This window comes from Diabrotica virgifera, chromosome 3, assembly GCF_917563875.1.
Source record: "Diabrotica virgifera virgifera chromosome 3, PGI_DIABVI_V3a".
In the NCBI taxonomy this organism is placed as follows: domain Eukaryota; kingdom Metazoa; phylum Arthropoda; class Insecta; order Coleoptera; family Chrysomelidae; genus Diabrotica; species Diabrotica virgifera.
In genome coordinates, this window is record NC_065445.1 from 160,779,380 (window position 1) to 160,793,890 (window position 14,511).

The window sequence follows — 14,511 nt, forward strand, 5'->3', positions numbered from 1 at the left end:
AAGTGAAAAGTTCTTTAGCGATGTTGTGCACTTTCTGGATAATAATAATAATAATGTTTATTTAGCAATAAATGTTAACAATAAAGATTTACAAAAAATAAAAACCATAAATAATATGGATAGGGAAATAGATTCTGTACGTTTATGTGTTATGTGTATGTATATATAAATAGTATCTACGGGACGCACCCAACTACCCAACGCGTATATAATATGGGTAAAAAGCATCGACACGGCGAGATATTAGTAATTTATATACTATAGTTTTAATTGCATATAAGTTCGAAGTTCGACCGAAGTTATAATGGTTGGAGGAGGGATAGAGTGTGTACCCGAATGCGCTTGCTTCCCAAAAAGTTTTCACTTCGGTCGGCACTCCCCCGAGTGCCTTAAATTTTTATTTTGTATTATTCTAATAAAACATTATACTGGCATACAAGTAAATCAAACAGAAAGCTCAAAATATTACAGGAGTCCTCTGTACTGGTTTTTCACGTCTCCTGAAAATTTTGATAGATGTGACTTGGCGGATTTTGCTTCTATACCGCTCATATCTATGGCTAATTGTATTCGACTTAAAAAGTAAACTGTACTAAAAGAAGAGAGGTTAAGTATAGATAGCAAGATACAGAGATTACAGAAGACAAAAATTTTAAAGTGTTAACATGGTAAAGTAGAATATTAAGAAGAAAAGCTCCAGGTGGAACAAATTAGGTACCTATAAGCTTTTGAGCCTTTAGGAAAACAAATGTTTGTGAGTTTTATTTATAAAAAATATTCAAAACTAAAAACCTTGTACTCTTTTCCATATGCCATATAGGTTTTGAAGACCATTTAAAAAAAGAGAAAAAACTGAACTAAAAACACCTATCGATATCGGTATTATCCTTACGATTTTTTATTTAAATATTGTACTTTTTATTTAGTTGATGATTCCGTATGGAATATATTCTCTTTGGCCGTAAAGTTCTGATGTTTTATGATCTTGTGGATGTCCATGAAGCAGTTCTGTCATAAAACTGATGTAGGTGATGGCAAGTCGAAGAGTTTCGATGCGGGAAAGCCGTTTCTCGTAAGCAAAAGTTGGTACCTGAAAATAAATAAGAAAATATCATTTCATTACCAAATCAACTAAAGTATCTGAAATTAATCCACAAGGAAAAGTAAGGATTTTTCCTGTAGCTGACTGTATATCATCAATCACAAGAATTTTATTGAAGAAATCCCTTTAAGGGCTACATCCATTTTTTTATTAAATACCTTTAAGGGCTACATCACAAAACGTTTTCGATTTTTTACAAAATCATCATCAGTGTTAAAAAACCTAAAAGTAAGTATAACCGTGTTAATGAATGCAAAGTTAATATTTTAAATTTTAACTAAGGTTAAAGCAAGTTGGTTATACTTACAAGTTAATTGCAAGCTGAGCCACCAAAGAAATACCAGGGTGAAAACCCTTTAGATGATATACAGAATTATGTTATAATCGCATATTTGCTTGAAATTCAATAGGATGGATAATATTTATAAAGAATTATGCCTTTCGGCAAAGTATGACTTTCCCATATAGGTTGTAAAGTAAGTTGGTGTCTCTACATGACGACAGTAGTTAGATGCCAACTGAATGAAAATTGAACGCTGTTTCCGAATGGTGTCCAAAACAGACAGACAATGTGACATTGAGGATTTGTGAAATGTACCTAGTACTACTCTAACCAACCTCTGTTAATAATGATTTATTGAAATTTAACAGTATTAATAACAAACATCAAGAAAGTTGTGGTTTTAATTACATTTACCTTAAAATTGTATAAGATGTGTGGTATATAATGATTTTAAAATGACCGTTAGGGCAAATGAAATGTCAAGGTAATGTGTAGGCAATCAACAATACTTTATTGAAAGAAATTAGATGGAGTAGTTTTTATCCTAATAGTCTTAGAAATTAATAATTCACTTATGTTAAAGAACGTCTGGGACCAAAATATTAGGTGAACATTTACTAAGCTATGAAATTTATGGGAGTAAGTTGTTGATTGAAGTCAATATTAAAAAACATTTAAAAAAATACAAGTGGGCCAAACTGTGTTGATAAATGATAAAATTACGTAAAATTAAATAAAAGGTTGTTGGTTTGCTTTTAATAATTGGTGTAACTGGAGTGGACTGGAGAGATTGTGAGGTGTGAAAGTCTGATATCAAAATAGTGATGAATAGGGAGCAGATTTATATGCGAGCAATTTTGATGAAATATGCGCATACATATGTGCATACAATTCAACCTATAGTATATAAATTACTAATATCTCGCCGTAGCAATGGCGGTCGCGAATTCAATGCTATTGCATCATCTCAAAAGAGCACAAAGTCCCTAAAGAAGTTTTCATTTCAAAAATAGTTTAAACACTAATCAGTTATAAGGATTGGAGAATAGATAGTGTGGCGAATCATGCGCATTCTTCGCAAGCTCCCTCTGGTACGCACTCGATCCCTCCTCCAACTATTATAACCAGTCGAACTTATACGCAATTCAACCTACATATAGTATATAAATTACTAATATCTCGCCGTAGCGATGACGGTCGCGAATTCAATGCTTCTTCCCCATCCAAAAAGTGCATAACGTGGCTAAAGAAATTTTCACTTCAAAAATACTTTAAACACAATTAGTTATAATGATTGGAGTAGGGATAGTGTGGACCCTCATGTGCTTGCTTCGCAAGCTCCTTCGGTTACACACTCTATCCCTACTACAACCTTTATAACTTCGTTAGAACTTATTGGGAATTCAAGATAAAGTATATATATTATTATATATGTTTTTATAATAATTTATTTTATTTATTTATTTATTTATTTTATTATTATTAATTATTTTATTTAATTTAATTATATTTTTATTATAGAATTATTTTTATTTATTTTTATTTATTATATTTTTTTTTATTTTTTATTTAATTATATTTTTTAAAATATACTGATTTAATAATTGATTTTAATATTGATCTTGCCCGGCGCCATCTATTAATCACTTACCTTACTAGCTCAGTTATAATGTGAAACCTGCATGAAATCTCCTATCTGTGGAGGTGTGAGAAAAAGATTTCTGAAATATCAACTAAACAAACGACACAAAAATAAAGCTATGAAATGGTGGATAAATAACAAAAGACTGTCGAATATTGTACAGAAATTTGGAAATATATTGAAAAATAAAGGCTTTGTTATGCAACATCAAAAATACAAGGTAATTATACAATAGTATAGATCAGATCAATATGATATCAACTTGAAATATTTGCTGATCTATCTAACGCTAAATTATTTATTTTAGGTTATCTAGTCGAAAGTCTGAATAAAGAAATACGATGCAATGAATTTAACTATAAAAAAAAATAAGAGTACAGTGGAACCCCGATAAGTCGGCCCCCGATAACCCGGAACTCCGGCTAACCCGGACCGATTTTTATCAGACAAACATTTCAACAATAAAAATGTATTGCTGTTACAAAATCTCGTAAACCTAATTCATTCATTTGGTGACGTCAATATACGAACGAAACGATTGATGAATCCGACATTACTGAAAATATCAGGGCAATCAGGGTGCAGATGGGACCTTGTCGCGCAATTCGCAGCAAATAAAATAGTCGTATGTTTTTGGCTTCATTTTATTTCGTTTATACATACGCATTTTCAAGGTTCACGAGGTTTTGTACCAACTCTATGTAATATAATATGTGAGAGATAATGGAACCGGATTGAACTACATATAACATAGTAAAAATGACTCATGGTACACCACATTCATTGTCGAAAACAACATGCACCTGTATTATCCTTTATTTTTTTGAAACTGTCTGTGTTAGCATTGTTTAGAAAAGACTATTAAAATTCTTTTTTTAACAATGGTCTTAGTCATCACTTTTATTAAATAACATAACATCAGAGACGGTATTATGTGTAGTAAAGTCGTATTATTGTTCGCTTCCGTTTTGTAATCGTTCGTAAATTTATTCAGATTTTGTGTTTGTGTGTCTTTTGTCTATAAGGGCAACAAAACGTAAAAATGTTGTAGTGACAATGGAAAAGAAACTAGAAGCATTAAGTAGAATTGATAAAGGTGAATCTTGCAGCATTATATTATGGTGTCGGTACATCTACAGTATCGGATTGGAAGAAAAATAGAACTAAAATCGAAGAATTTTTTTTTTCAAAATGATAACAAAAGACAGTTTAATCGGTGCAAAGCTAATAAAGCTAAGAATGAGACTTTTGACGACGCTTTGTATGTGTGGTTTTGTGTGGAATGCGAACGTGGTTTACCAGTGTCTGTGTGACAATTATAACGGAGTTTATCTGTAAGCATACCATATTTTATTAATTTTTACCATTTTCTCCGGCTAACCCGGATTTTCGATAACCCGGATCGGCCGCGGTCCCAATTAATCCGAGTTAACGGGGTTCCACTGTATTTGACAAAAAATTAAGTCGAAGATAACCCAAAATTATCTTGAATATTCAAAATTTGTTATACTAAAGTTAGAAAATGAAAAACATTGACTTTCGATCATGATCAATTAAAAATATAAACTGTTCAGTACAACCTTTCACGATGTATTATGAAGATAAACCAAACTGCTATGAAGTCTCTTCGGATCCAAGAAGAAACCAACTCCTTCTCCTTCACTGGAACAATGTTCTAAATATGGTAGATACCCGCATCAGAATACTTTTTCACTTTTCTTATAAAGTTGAGGGTCATTTTTGAAAATTTTTTCTTCACCATGAAGATTATTTATACAGGTTAGTAGAATAAAAGTTTTTTAATTTAAAATTTTTTACGATTTACCGCATTTTTCTCAAAAATTTGCGGAGCTACTTATAACAAGGTGTTGCCTGTTCAAAAGCCTGCAAAAGTCTCCCCAAAATGGATTCTTTTTGGCTTGGCGTCCCTTCACAGCCAATGGAAATTAATTATTAATAACAATCCTTGCTATGAAAATTTGAATTCACCAATCAAAAAATTCCAATAAATTTGACATTTCATCAAAATAATAACTTTGATGAAAATTTTGGAAATATGAACCCAAATTGTGATTCTATCCTAATCTTTGGGTATAATCTACTCTGGGATTTGAATAGATTAAACTTTCTAGTTCATTTTGATATAATTTCCTTCTTGCTAGGTGCCCTTATTAAAGTTCTATTAGGGTTCACTTCAACGTCCGACACTTCATTTTTAGTTTCTTTATCACTTACACTCACATATTAAAATTCAAATATTTACACAAATACTACATACAAAGGATTGAAATAACTTTCAATTTACACAAAATAAATCAGCAATTGAATATGCATAAGCCATTTCCTCAAAATATCATTCTTATACGTTAATTTGACCTATAGTTTCGACACTTGTCAAAGCTATGATTCTATTGAACTATTTTCCACATTTTTCTTTAAAATTTATACTAATACTATTAATATTGAACTAACTATTGTTCTCAAATTTTAGACTGATGTCTATTTCAACATAATTTCACAAATCTACACATGCAGCTAAGTGATGCAAGACGTATCACCTTAACGAAGTTCCTTTCGAAGTGACTTTTGGAAACATGGAACCTTTTGATGATTCTTACGAACAAATAAGGCTATTGTATGATACAAATAGAAGTAATTCTCTGGTAAAACTCAAAATTCAAATTATTATATGTTCTAGTTACTAATTTCTAATTTATATGTCATTGAAATTTCATCTTTGATATAGGATTACCTATTTTGATTTCTTATGTAATTCTATCTTTATACACTTAAATAAAACCATCTTATAACTATTTAATTATTACTAAGTGCTCTCCTAACTTTAGTTCTTTTTATAATTCTCATTCTTCTCAACCTTCCAATCAACGATACCCCTCAAAAGTGGCAATAATAAAAAAAATTATCCATATACTTTGGGCTTTACTAAAATTACTAAATTATCTATTATTTTAACTATTCTATGGTTTGAGTATCTTAAAAAATCATAATAACTATTTAAAATCATGACAATATATATATATATATATATATATATATATATATATATATATATATATAATGTTAAACAGAGTACCACTGGGTTTTATTCAGCTGTATACCCAATAAACCTCAACCCCATTTTTATCTACCAGGTCAGCTGTTATCTTAAAAAAGTCTTTAAAAAAAAAAAAAAAAAAAAAAATATATATATATATATATATATATATATATATATATATATATATATATATATATATATATATATATATATATATATATATATATATATATATATATATATATATATATATATATATATATATATATATATATATATATATATATATATATATATATATATATATATACGTCTTCATATCAAGGCGAGATCCGATTAAATCGAGGACAACCCGAGATCCACCAATAGGAAATTAATTATTGGAGTATATTGTTCATAACTATCTTTATAATTAACATATTAGTCATGGCACACTTAGAGGGGAAAAGATTTTTAAACTTAAATTTTTCTGATAAATTTACAGCGAAACGAGATCCGTAGCTGAAAAGGAAAGGGGAAGAATTATATACGGAATTTTAGATATTTACCGATCAACGCGAGATCACACACTGATGCCAGCTCTAAAGAGTAGTATTAGTCGAGCGACCAGAGCTCGTGTTGTATTGCATATTTCCCACGATATACAGACACAGAAAATAGATAATGTACATAGTGGGCGGAGTCAATGAGGGCAGCAACAGAGTTATCTCCAATTCTTTATGTAACTTTTAAGTATCGCTTCTTTCATGTCTTCAACGTCTACCGTGGTTTTCTTTAAATTTTGAATTTATTGTGTATAAACTAGGTATATCTACTACCCTCTTCAACTATATAGATTTACCTTTCAGAAAGTCCCTTAGTTTTGTTACATACATAAGGGTGTGAATAAAGAAAAATACTTCACAAATAATAACCATTTAATAATGATAATTTGCAATACAATATTTTAAAACTATACATTACTATTCTTAAAAAACACTTACTACGAAACAAAAATGTAATTATTAGATTCTTAAATAATATAAATTGTTACAAAATAATTTAAATGATTGCTTGTTTTAAAAATACATTACAAAAAATACGAATTTTTATAACGATTAAAATTTAAAAAATATATTAACTCAAGTAGTCCAGAGAAATAAGATTTTTCTAGTGACACATCTGCCTCAAGGCCGAAACCAAATTTTTTGAGTAGAATGGACATCTATATTAATAACCTATGTGTTTCCTGCAGCCGATTTTGATGATATAAACAAATGAAGATAAAAAAACGATAACTTTTCGCTTTTTTCGTCTATTACCAAAAAGTTAAGCATTCTAAACAAATTTGAGAGTAAGAAACTCATAATCCGTTCGGCGGATTATGAGTTCTTCAATACGGCGTTCGCTGGATATGTCTATCCTTATTGGTTGTTTAGAAAATTGCAAAATAAATAATAAATTTTGAGTTTTTATAAATATTGATAACTTATGTAAAAATTAACTTAGAACCTTCTTATTTCACGGAATGCTGAGACTTCTTGTGCTTAAATTATATTTGAAATTGCAAAGCAATTACACGACGTGTTTCGAGCTCATGTCAAGGTCTCGTCAGGAACATCTAGGTGGATGGTCGAGGTGTAAGAAAATGCATTTGGCCTTTCTGGTAATAATAAAATAACCAGACTTCAGTACACTTGGTACGACATCTATATGAATTAAACGAAAAGATTTCTCTGGTATACAGAAGAAATCTTTTCCGTAGCGGACGCGAAAATGTAAATTTCAAAGTCTTCATAAAAGACGATGAACGACAAAAGACACCTCTTTGTGTCACAGATTTGCCTACAAAGCCACGTTATTCACTACACATTCGTCAATAACGGAGAAACCGTGATATGAAAGGAAACGGCGATTGCATTTTATTTCACATCGACCACCACCGATATTCTACACGACGTGTTTCGAGCTCATGTCAAGCTCTCGTCAGGAACATCTAGGTGGATGGTCGAGGTGTAAGAAAATGCATTTGGCCTTTCTGGTAATAATAAAATAACCAGACTTCAGTACACTTGTTACGACATCTATATGAATTAAACGAAAAGATTTCTCTGGTATACAGAAGAAATCTTTTCAGTAGCGGACGCGAAAATGTAAATTTCAAAGTCTTCATAAAAGACGATGAACGACAAAAGACACCTCTTCGTGTCACAGATTTGCCTACGAAGCCACGTTATTCGCTACACATTCGTCAATAACGGAGAAACCGTGATATGAAAGGAAACGGCGATTGCATTTTATTTCACATCGACCACCACCGATATTCTACACGACGTGTTTCGAGCTCATGTCAAGCTCTCGTCAGGAACATCTAGGTGGATGGTCGAGGTGTAAGAAAATGCATTTGGCCTTTCTGGTAATAACCAAAATCACGTGTCGAACACGAATCGTGAATTCCTCCCAAATTGGAACGATTCCTCACAAATAAATAATGGAATTCAAAGAGAAGAGGTTTCCACATCTGAGATCCCTCAGAGATACTGTTCCTTACCTTATTTCCCACATTTAACTGATAAACTTATGAAATTGTTCAAACCGTTATCTGCCAAAATAGGCATCAAGAATTGTAAAACAGTCAGAAATCTTTTTTCTTGTACTAAAACACCAGTAGATATTTGGGAGAAATCTAACGTAGTTTATATCATTCCATGCAAAGACTGTCATTTGAAATATGTTGGACAAACAAAAAGAACCCTTAAAGGAAGGGTAGTTTCACACAGAAGCTATATCAGATGCAACAAGCATTCTTGTGCCCTCAGCCACTGACGAATTGTGATATTTTGTAAATATTTACATATTCTTTTTATATATATTACAGCGTCTTGAAAAAGGAATAAAACAATTCCGAAAGCTACACAAAAAGTCAAAAGAGTGTTTCCTTAACATCCTGGCCAACCTTCTGACTGCAACCCTAATAAACTAGTTGTTTGTTTATATCGAGAGTCACTAATATCCAGTATTTCTTATATATATATATATATATATATATATATATATATATATATATATATATATATATATATATATATATATATATATATATATATATATATACAGGGTGTCCAGAAACTCTACCGACAAACGAAGACAGGAGATTTTTCAGCTAATTTTAAGATAATTTAACCCAATTCACCTAGTCCAAAAATGCTTCCTAAGGGAGCTAGAGCTCTTTGAAGATGGCGTCATGTAATTATAACTCCAGAACGCTTCTATTTAGAAAAACGAAAATTGGTATGCATATTTACTTTCCAGAAATGAATCGATTCCATCCATTGTGAATTTCTATTACCGGTCATAGGCGTCCGCTTTGGGTAAGGCAACGGTTATTTTATCGCATAACTTTTTCATCTTTAACTTTTAAGCATTTTTGACACTGGATTATTAAATTGTGAGGTATTCTAGTACTAAAAGGTACTCTTGCTTTAAGTCGGTAGGACACACCGTTTTCTAGAAAAATCGATTTGAAAGTTTTTCGTTTTTGGAATTTGAAAAAAATTGAAAAAAAATTTCATGAAAAACGATATATTTTACTAACTTAAAGCAAGAGTAACTTTTAGTACTAATTTAGTACTTTTAGTACTAAAATTACGCCATAATTTTATGGCGTAACTTTTTTGTCCTTAATTTTTAAGCATTTTTGACACTAGATTATTAAATTATGAGGTATTCGAGTACTAAAAGTTACTCTTGCTTTAAGTTAGTAAAATATATCGTTTTTCATGAATTTTTTTTTCAATTTTTTTCAAATTCCAAAAACGAAAAACTTTCAAATCGATTTTTCTAGAAAACGGTGTGTCTAACCGACTTAATGCAAGAGTACCTTTTAGTACTAGAATACCTCACAATTTAATAATCCAGTGTCAAAAATGCTTAAAAGTTAAAGATGAAAAAGTTATGCGATAAAATAACCGTTGCCTTACCCAAAGCGGACGCCTATGACCGGTAATAGAAATTCACAATGGATGGAATCGATTTATTTCTGGAAAGTAAATATGCATACCAATTTTCGTTTTTCTAAATAGAAGCGTTCTGGAGTTATAATTACATGACGCCATCTTCAAAGAGCTCTAGCTCCCTTAGGAAGCATTTTTGGACCAGGTGAATTGGGTTAAATTATCTTAAAATTAGCTGAAAAATCTCCTGTCTTCGTTTGTCGGTAGAGTTTCTGGACACCCTGTATATATATATATATATATATATATATATATATATATATATATATATATATATAAAACAAGGTTGAAATATTGGGGTAGCAGCAATCTCAAAGAAAACTCTTTATAATAATTCCAAGCTTTCGATAATGTTTATTATCATCTTCAGGAAACTACAAATATAAATATACAGTATTTAACAATTAGTCTAACTAAAATCAATAAAAATTGTTATCTTTGTGCCATCAAAAATCCAAAACACCATAGTTTTCTCTCACTAAACTAGGTGTCTAGGATCCCCAGAAACACAAAAATAACAAAATATTGCTCTGAGAAATGCAGAGCTAATACTCTCACTATAAACACCGCATATCACAGAACAACCTTACTAAAAAATTATTTATATGTTTTGGTACTTACATTATTTGAGGATGTAGAGCCTAGTTGTTAAATACTGACATAACAATGAAATTTTGTCTTGGTAAATAGTAAATAATATAAATTAAAGTAAAAACTATATAAAAACTTATAAAAATCTGAGTATAAAGCGATAAAAGCTAAAATATTTTTAAAAAAATTATGTATGTCTAATTGGCATTTTACAAAATGTCTAACAAAATGTTATGGATGTTTATTCATTTTTCTTTGAATTCATACGGAAACGTCACATTCACTGAACCAATTACAATTTTGTTATAAATTTCTAATAATTTTGAAATAGGAAAAGAGCGAAATGATAATATAAAAGTTTTAATAAATGCAAAATTGTTTCATAGTCCTTGTCTTTTATTATTATGTAGTATACTGAAAAAATCTACAAATTATGTATCAAATTAAAGAAGAATCTGAATTATTAAATTTAAATTGGTTATTTTTGTCTAAAGTGAGCAAATAAGAATAAATTTCACTGAGATGTCTTACATCTGATTTTTTGTTTATCGAATTTTCTTCTTGAAAGATAAAAGCCATTTCCAAAAAAAGTCTTTTTTTATATGAGTTCTCAGAAGCTAGTACTTTAGTATGTTGATAATCCATTACATGACCCTCTTTGGAAACATGTTCTGCTAAAGCACAACGTTCAGGATGTAGTCTAGAATCACTTTTATATGAAATTTTAATTTGATACATAATTTGTAGATTTTTTCAGTATACTACATAATAATAAAAGACAAGGACTATGAAACAATTTTGCATTTATTAAAACTTTTATATTATCATTTCGCTCTTTTCCTATTTCAAAATTATTAGAAATTTATAACAAAATTGTAATTGGTTCAGTGAATGTGACGTTTCCGTATGAATTCAAAGAAAAATGAATAAACATCCATAACATTTTGTTAGACATTTTGTAAAATGCCAATTAGACATACATAATTTTTTAAAAAATATTTTAGCTTTTATCGCTTTATACTCAGATTTTTATAAGTTTTTATATAGTTTTTACTTTAATTTATATTATTTACTATTTACCAAGACAAAATTTCATTGTTATGTCAGTATTTAACAACTAGGCTCTACATCCTCAAATAATGTAAGTACCAAAACATATAAATAATTTTTTAGTAAGGTTGTTCTGTGATATGCGGTGTTTATAGTGAGAGTATTAGCTCTGCATTTCTCAGAGCAATATTTTGTTATTTTTGTGTTTCTGGGGATCCTAGACACCTAGTTTAGTGAGAGAAAACTATGGTGTTTTGGATTTTTGATGGCACAAAGATAACAATTTTTATTGATTTTAGTTAGACTAATTGTTAAATACTGTATATTTATATTTGTAGTTTCCTGAAGATGATAATAAACATTATCGAAAGCTTGGAATTATTATAAAGAGTTTTCTTTGAGATTGCTGCTACCCCAATATTTCAACCTTGTTTCCTAACTGTTCAGCAAAGATTATATACCTGTTATATATATATATATATATATATCCTACTATCTTCCTAGCGTCCATACATTGCCCGATAACTATCCACTCGGCGTCCGTGGAAATCGAGCGTCCGTATACGGACGCCGAGATGAAACCTTAATAAAAATTTGTCATTGGTCAGTTTTCTTAGAATACTTCTTCTTCTTTTTGATGCCGTTGACTAATAATACGAGTGCACAAGTTCTCTTCATGTACAGAAGAACTTAGATTACTATAATCAATCATTAAGCGAAATTATTTCGGACGCTTAAAAGATAGTTAAGTAAATTTTTCGTATACTGTAGCGTATAAAGTAGTGTTAACTGTTTATCACCAGAGGCGCTCTTTTCAATATACGTATACTTTTAGGTATACTGCATTTTATGTTTACGATTTCTCAGCGTCCATTAAATAAACTCAAGTTTTGATCTTGCCACTTCTGAGCGTCGTAGACTTGGCAACCGTGGCCAACGTAGTATTTAGGAGGAGTTCACTGCGGAAGGAGGACTAAGGCCCGTAATTCTTTAAAAATTTACTGCCGACATTGAACAAACTTTTTGCACTGGTTAAAATATGGTTTTCATCCAATTTTGAAAAAATGTGAAAATGTTGAATTATCCACGTCCGTCTGTCGGTAAACACAACTCCTCCTTTACTATACCAGCTAGAATGACAAATGCGGCGTAGAATAAAAGCTAATAACCCAAGAATGGTACCTACTAATGGTAGGAATTTGACCTAGAACTTCCGGATTTAGAAATACAACCGGAAGTACTGTTTTCAACTCACCGGAATAGTACAAGCGATATATTATTCGACGCGCCTTAGCAAGAGGAAAACAAATATATTCATCCGGTTTCATGACTGTCTGTGCGTCTGTCCGTCCGTCCGCAAATATATCTCCTCCGTTATTAATACGGATGGAATGACAAATGAGGTGTCGAATGAAAGCTTATAACCCAAGGATGGTATCAAAGATGAAAAATTTGAACTCGGATTTCCGGTTTTAAATTTGCGACCGGAAGTACCGTTTTAAAGTCACCGAAATAGTATAAGCGATATATTATTCGACGCGCCTTAGCAAGACGAGAACAAATATATATATATCCGGTTTCATGACTGTCTGTCCGTCTATCCGTTCGTCCCCGATTATTATAATACAGATAATATTATTATCAGATAATTTTATCTGTATCCATTATTTTATCATATTTTATCTCCTCCATTATTAATACAGATAGAATGACAAAAGAGGCGTCGAATGAAAGTTTATAACCCAAGGATAGTACTAAAGATAAGAAATTTTACGTCGGACTTTCGGATTTAGTGTTGGAATCAGAAGTTACTGTTTTAAAGTCACCGAAACGGTATACGAGATATATTATTCGACGTGCCTTAGCAAGATAAAAGCAAATGTATACTTTTGGTTTTTATATCATTTCCGGTTAAAAAGTTCAAACCGGAAGTGCCATATTATAGTCGCAGAAATAGTATATCTGACATAGAAGCGTATTGAAAAGTCGCGCTTGATTTTTTAGTTCCGGTTTTGAAGTAATTTCCGTTTAATTTTGTGCTTACATTCAACCGCTGACGTCTTCCCAACGCACCCAATGATAGAGAAGATGAGGATGATGTTAATATGGAGTGAGTAAATTATATGATAACGTGAAAATCGGCGGACACAAAGTGCCAAATCCGAAAAGTGTGTAAGTAATAGTCAGACAAAAAGTGAAAATTAGGTAATAGTGCGAAAAATTGCAACTAATTGTTGTATACTAATATACAGGGTGAGTCATCAGTCACCACTAACGGGACGGAAGATTACAGCGAAAGGGTAAAAGGTTCGAAAAAATTTTAAATATAGCTTGTAAGTTAATAAAATCTAAAGTAAAATGTAACGTACAGTATATAAACGAATGGACACTAAATAGAAAAAAATAATGGAATAGCCACATAAGAAGAATGGAGGAGTCACGTGTGCTCAAAATAGTAAGAGATAAATCACCAATCGGTAGAAGAAGTATCGGCCAACCTTGCAAAAGATGGAGTGACAACCTTCCATAGAAGTATCAATCCGCCAATGAACAAGCCGGATTGCTTATAAAGAGGATAAGGAAGAAGAATAAGAATAAAAAATATAACTTCGATACGTCGCAATTTATTGAGATATCCTGTAATAAGCTGAAATTTATTGGGACATCCTGTATATTTCAAAATAATTTTATAATGTAGGTTTTATCAAGTTACAGACTAATAATTTAAAAAGTTTTACTCTTTCGCTGTAATCTTCCGTCCCGTTAGTGGTGACTCACCCTGTACTTATACAA

The 14,511-nt window shown here is 30.9% G+C and overlaps 1 protein-coding gene across 1 annotated transcript in view; it reads right to left on the reverse strand.

Annotated features, from left to right (window-relative positions):
* Positions 1 to 914: 914 nt before the first annotated feature.
* The window catches only part of LOC126882182 (protein Fer3-like), a 558,397-nt gene continuing 544,800 nt past the window's right edge, over positions 915 to 14,511 (reverse strand). Inside the window, exon 4 of the mRNA XM_050647002.1 lies at positions 915 to 1,090. Within this exon, the coding sequence (XP_050502959.1) occupies positions 923 to 1,090 (168 nt within the window). The 3' untranslated portion in view covers positions 915 to 922. The remainder of the gene's footprint in view (positions 1,091 to 14,511) is intronic.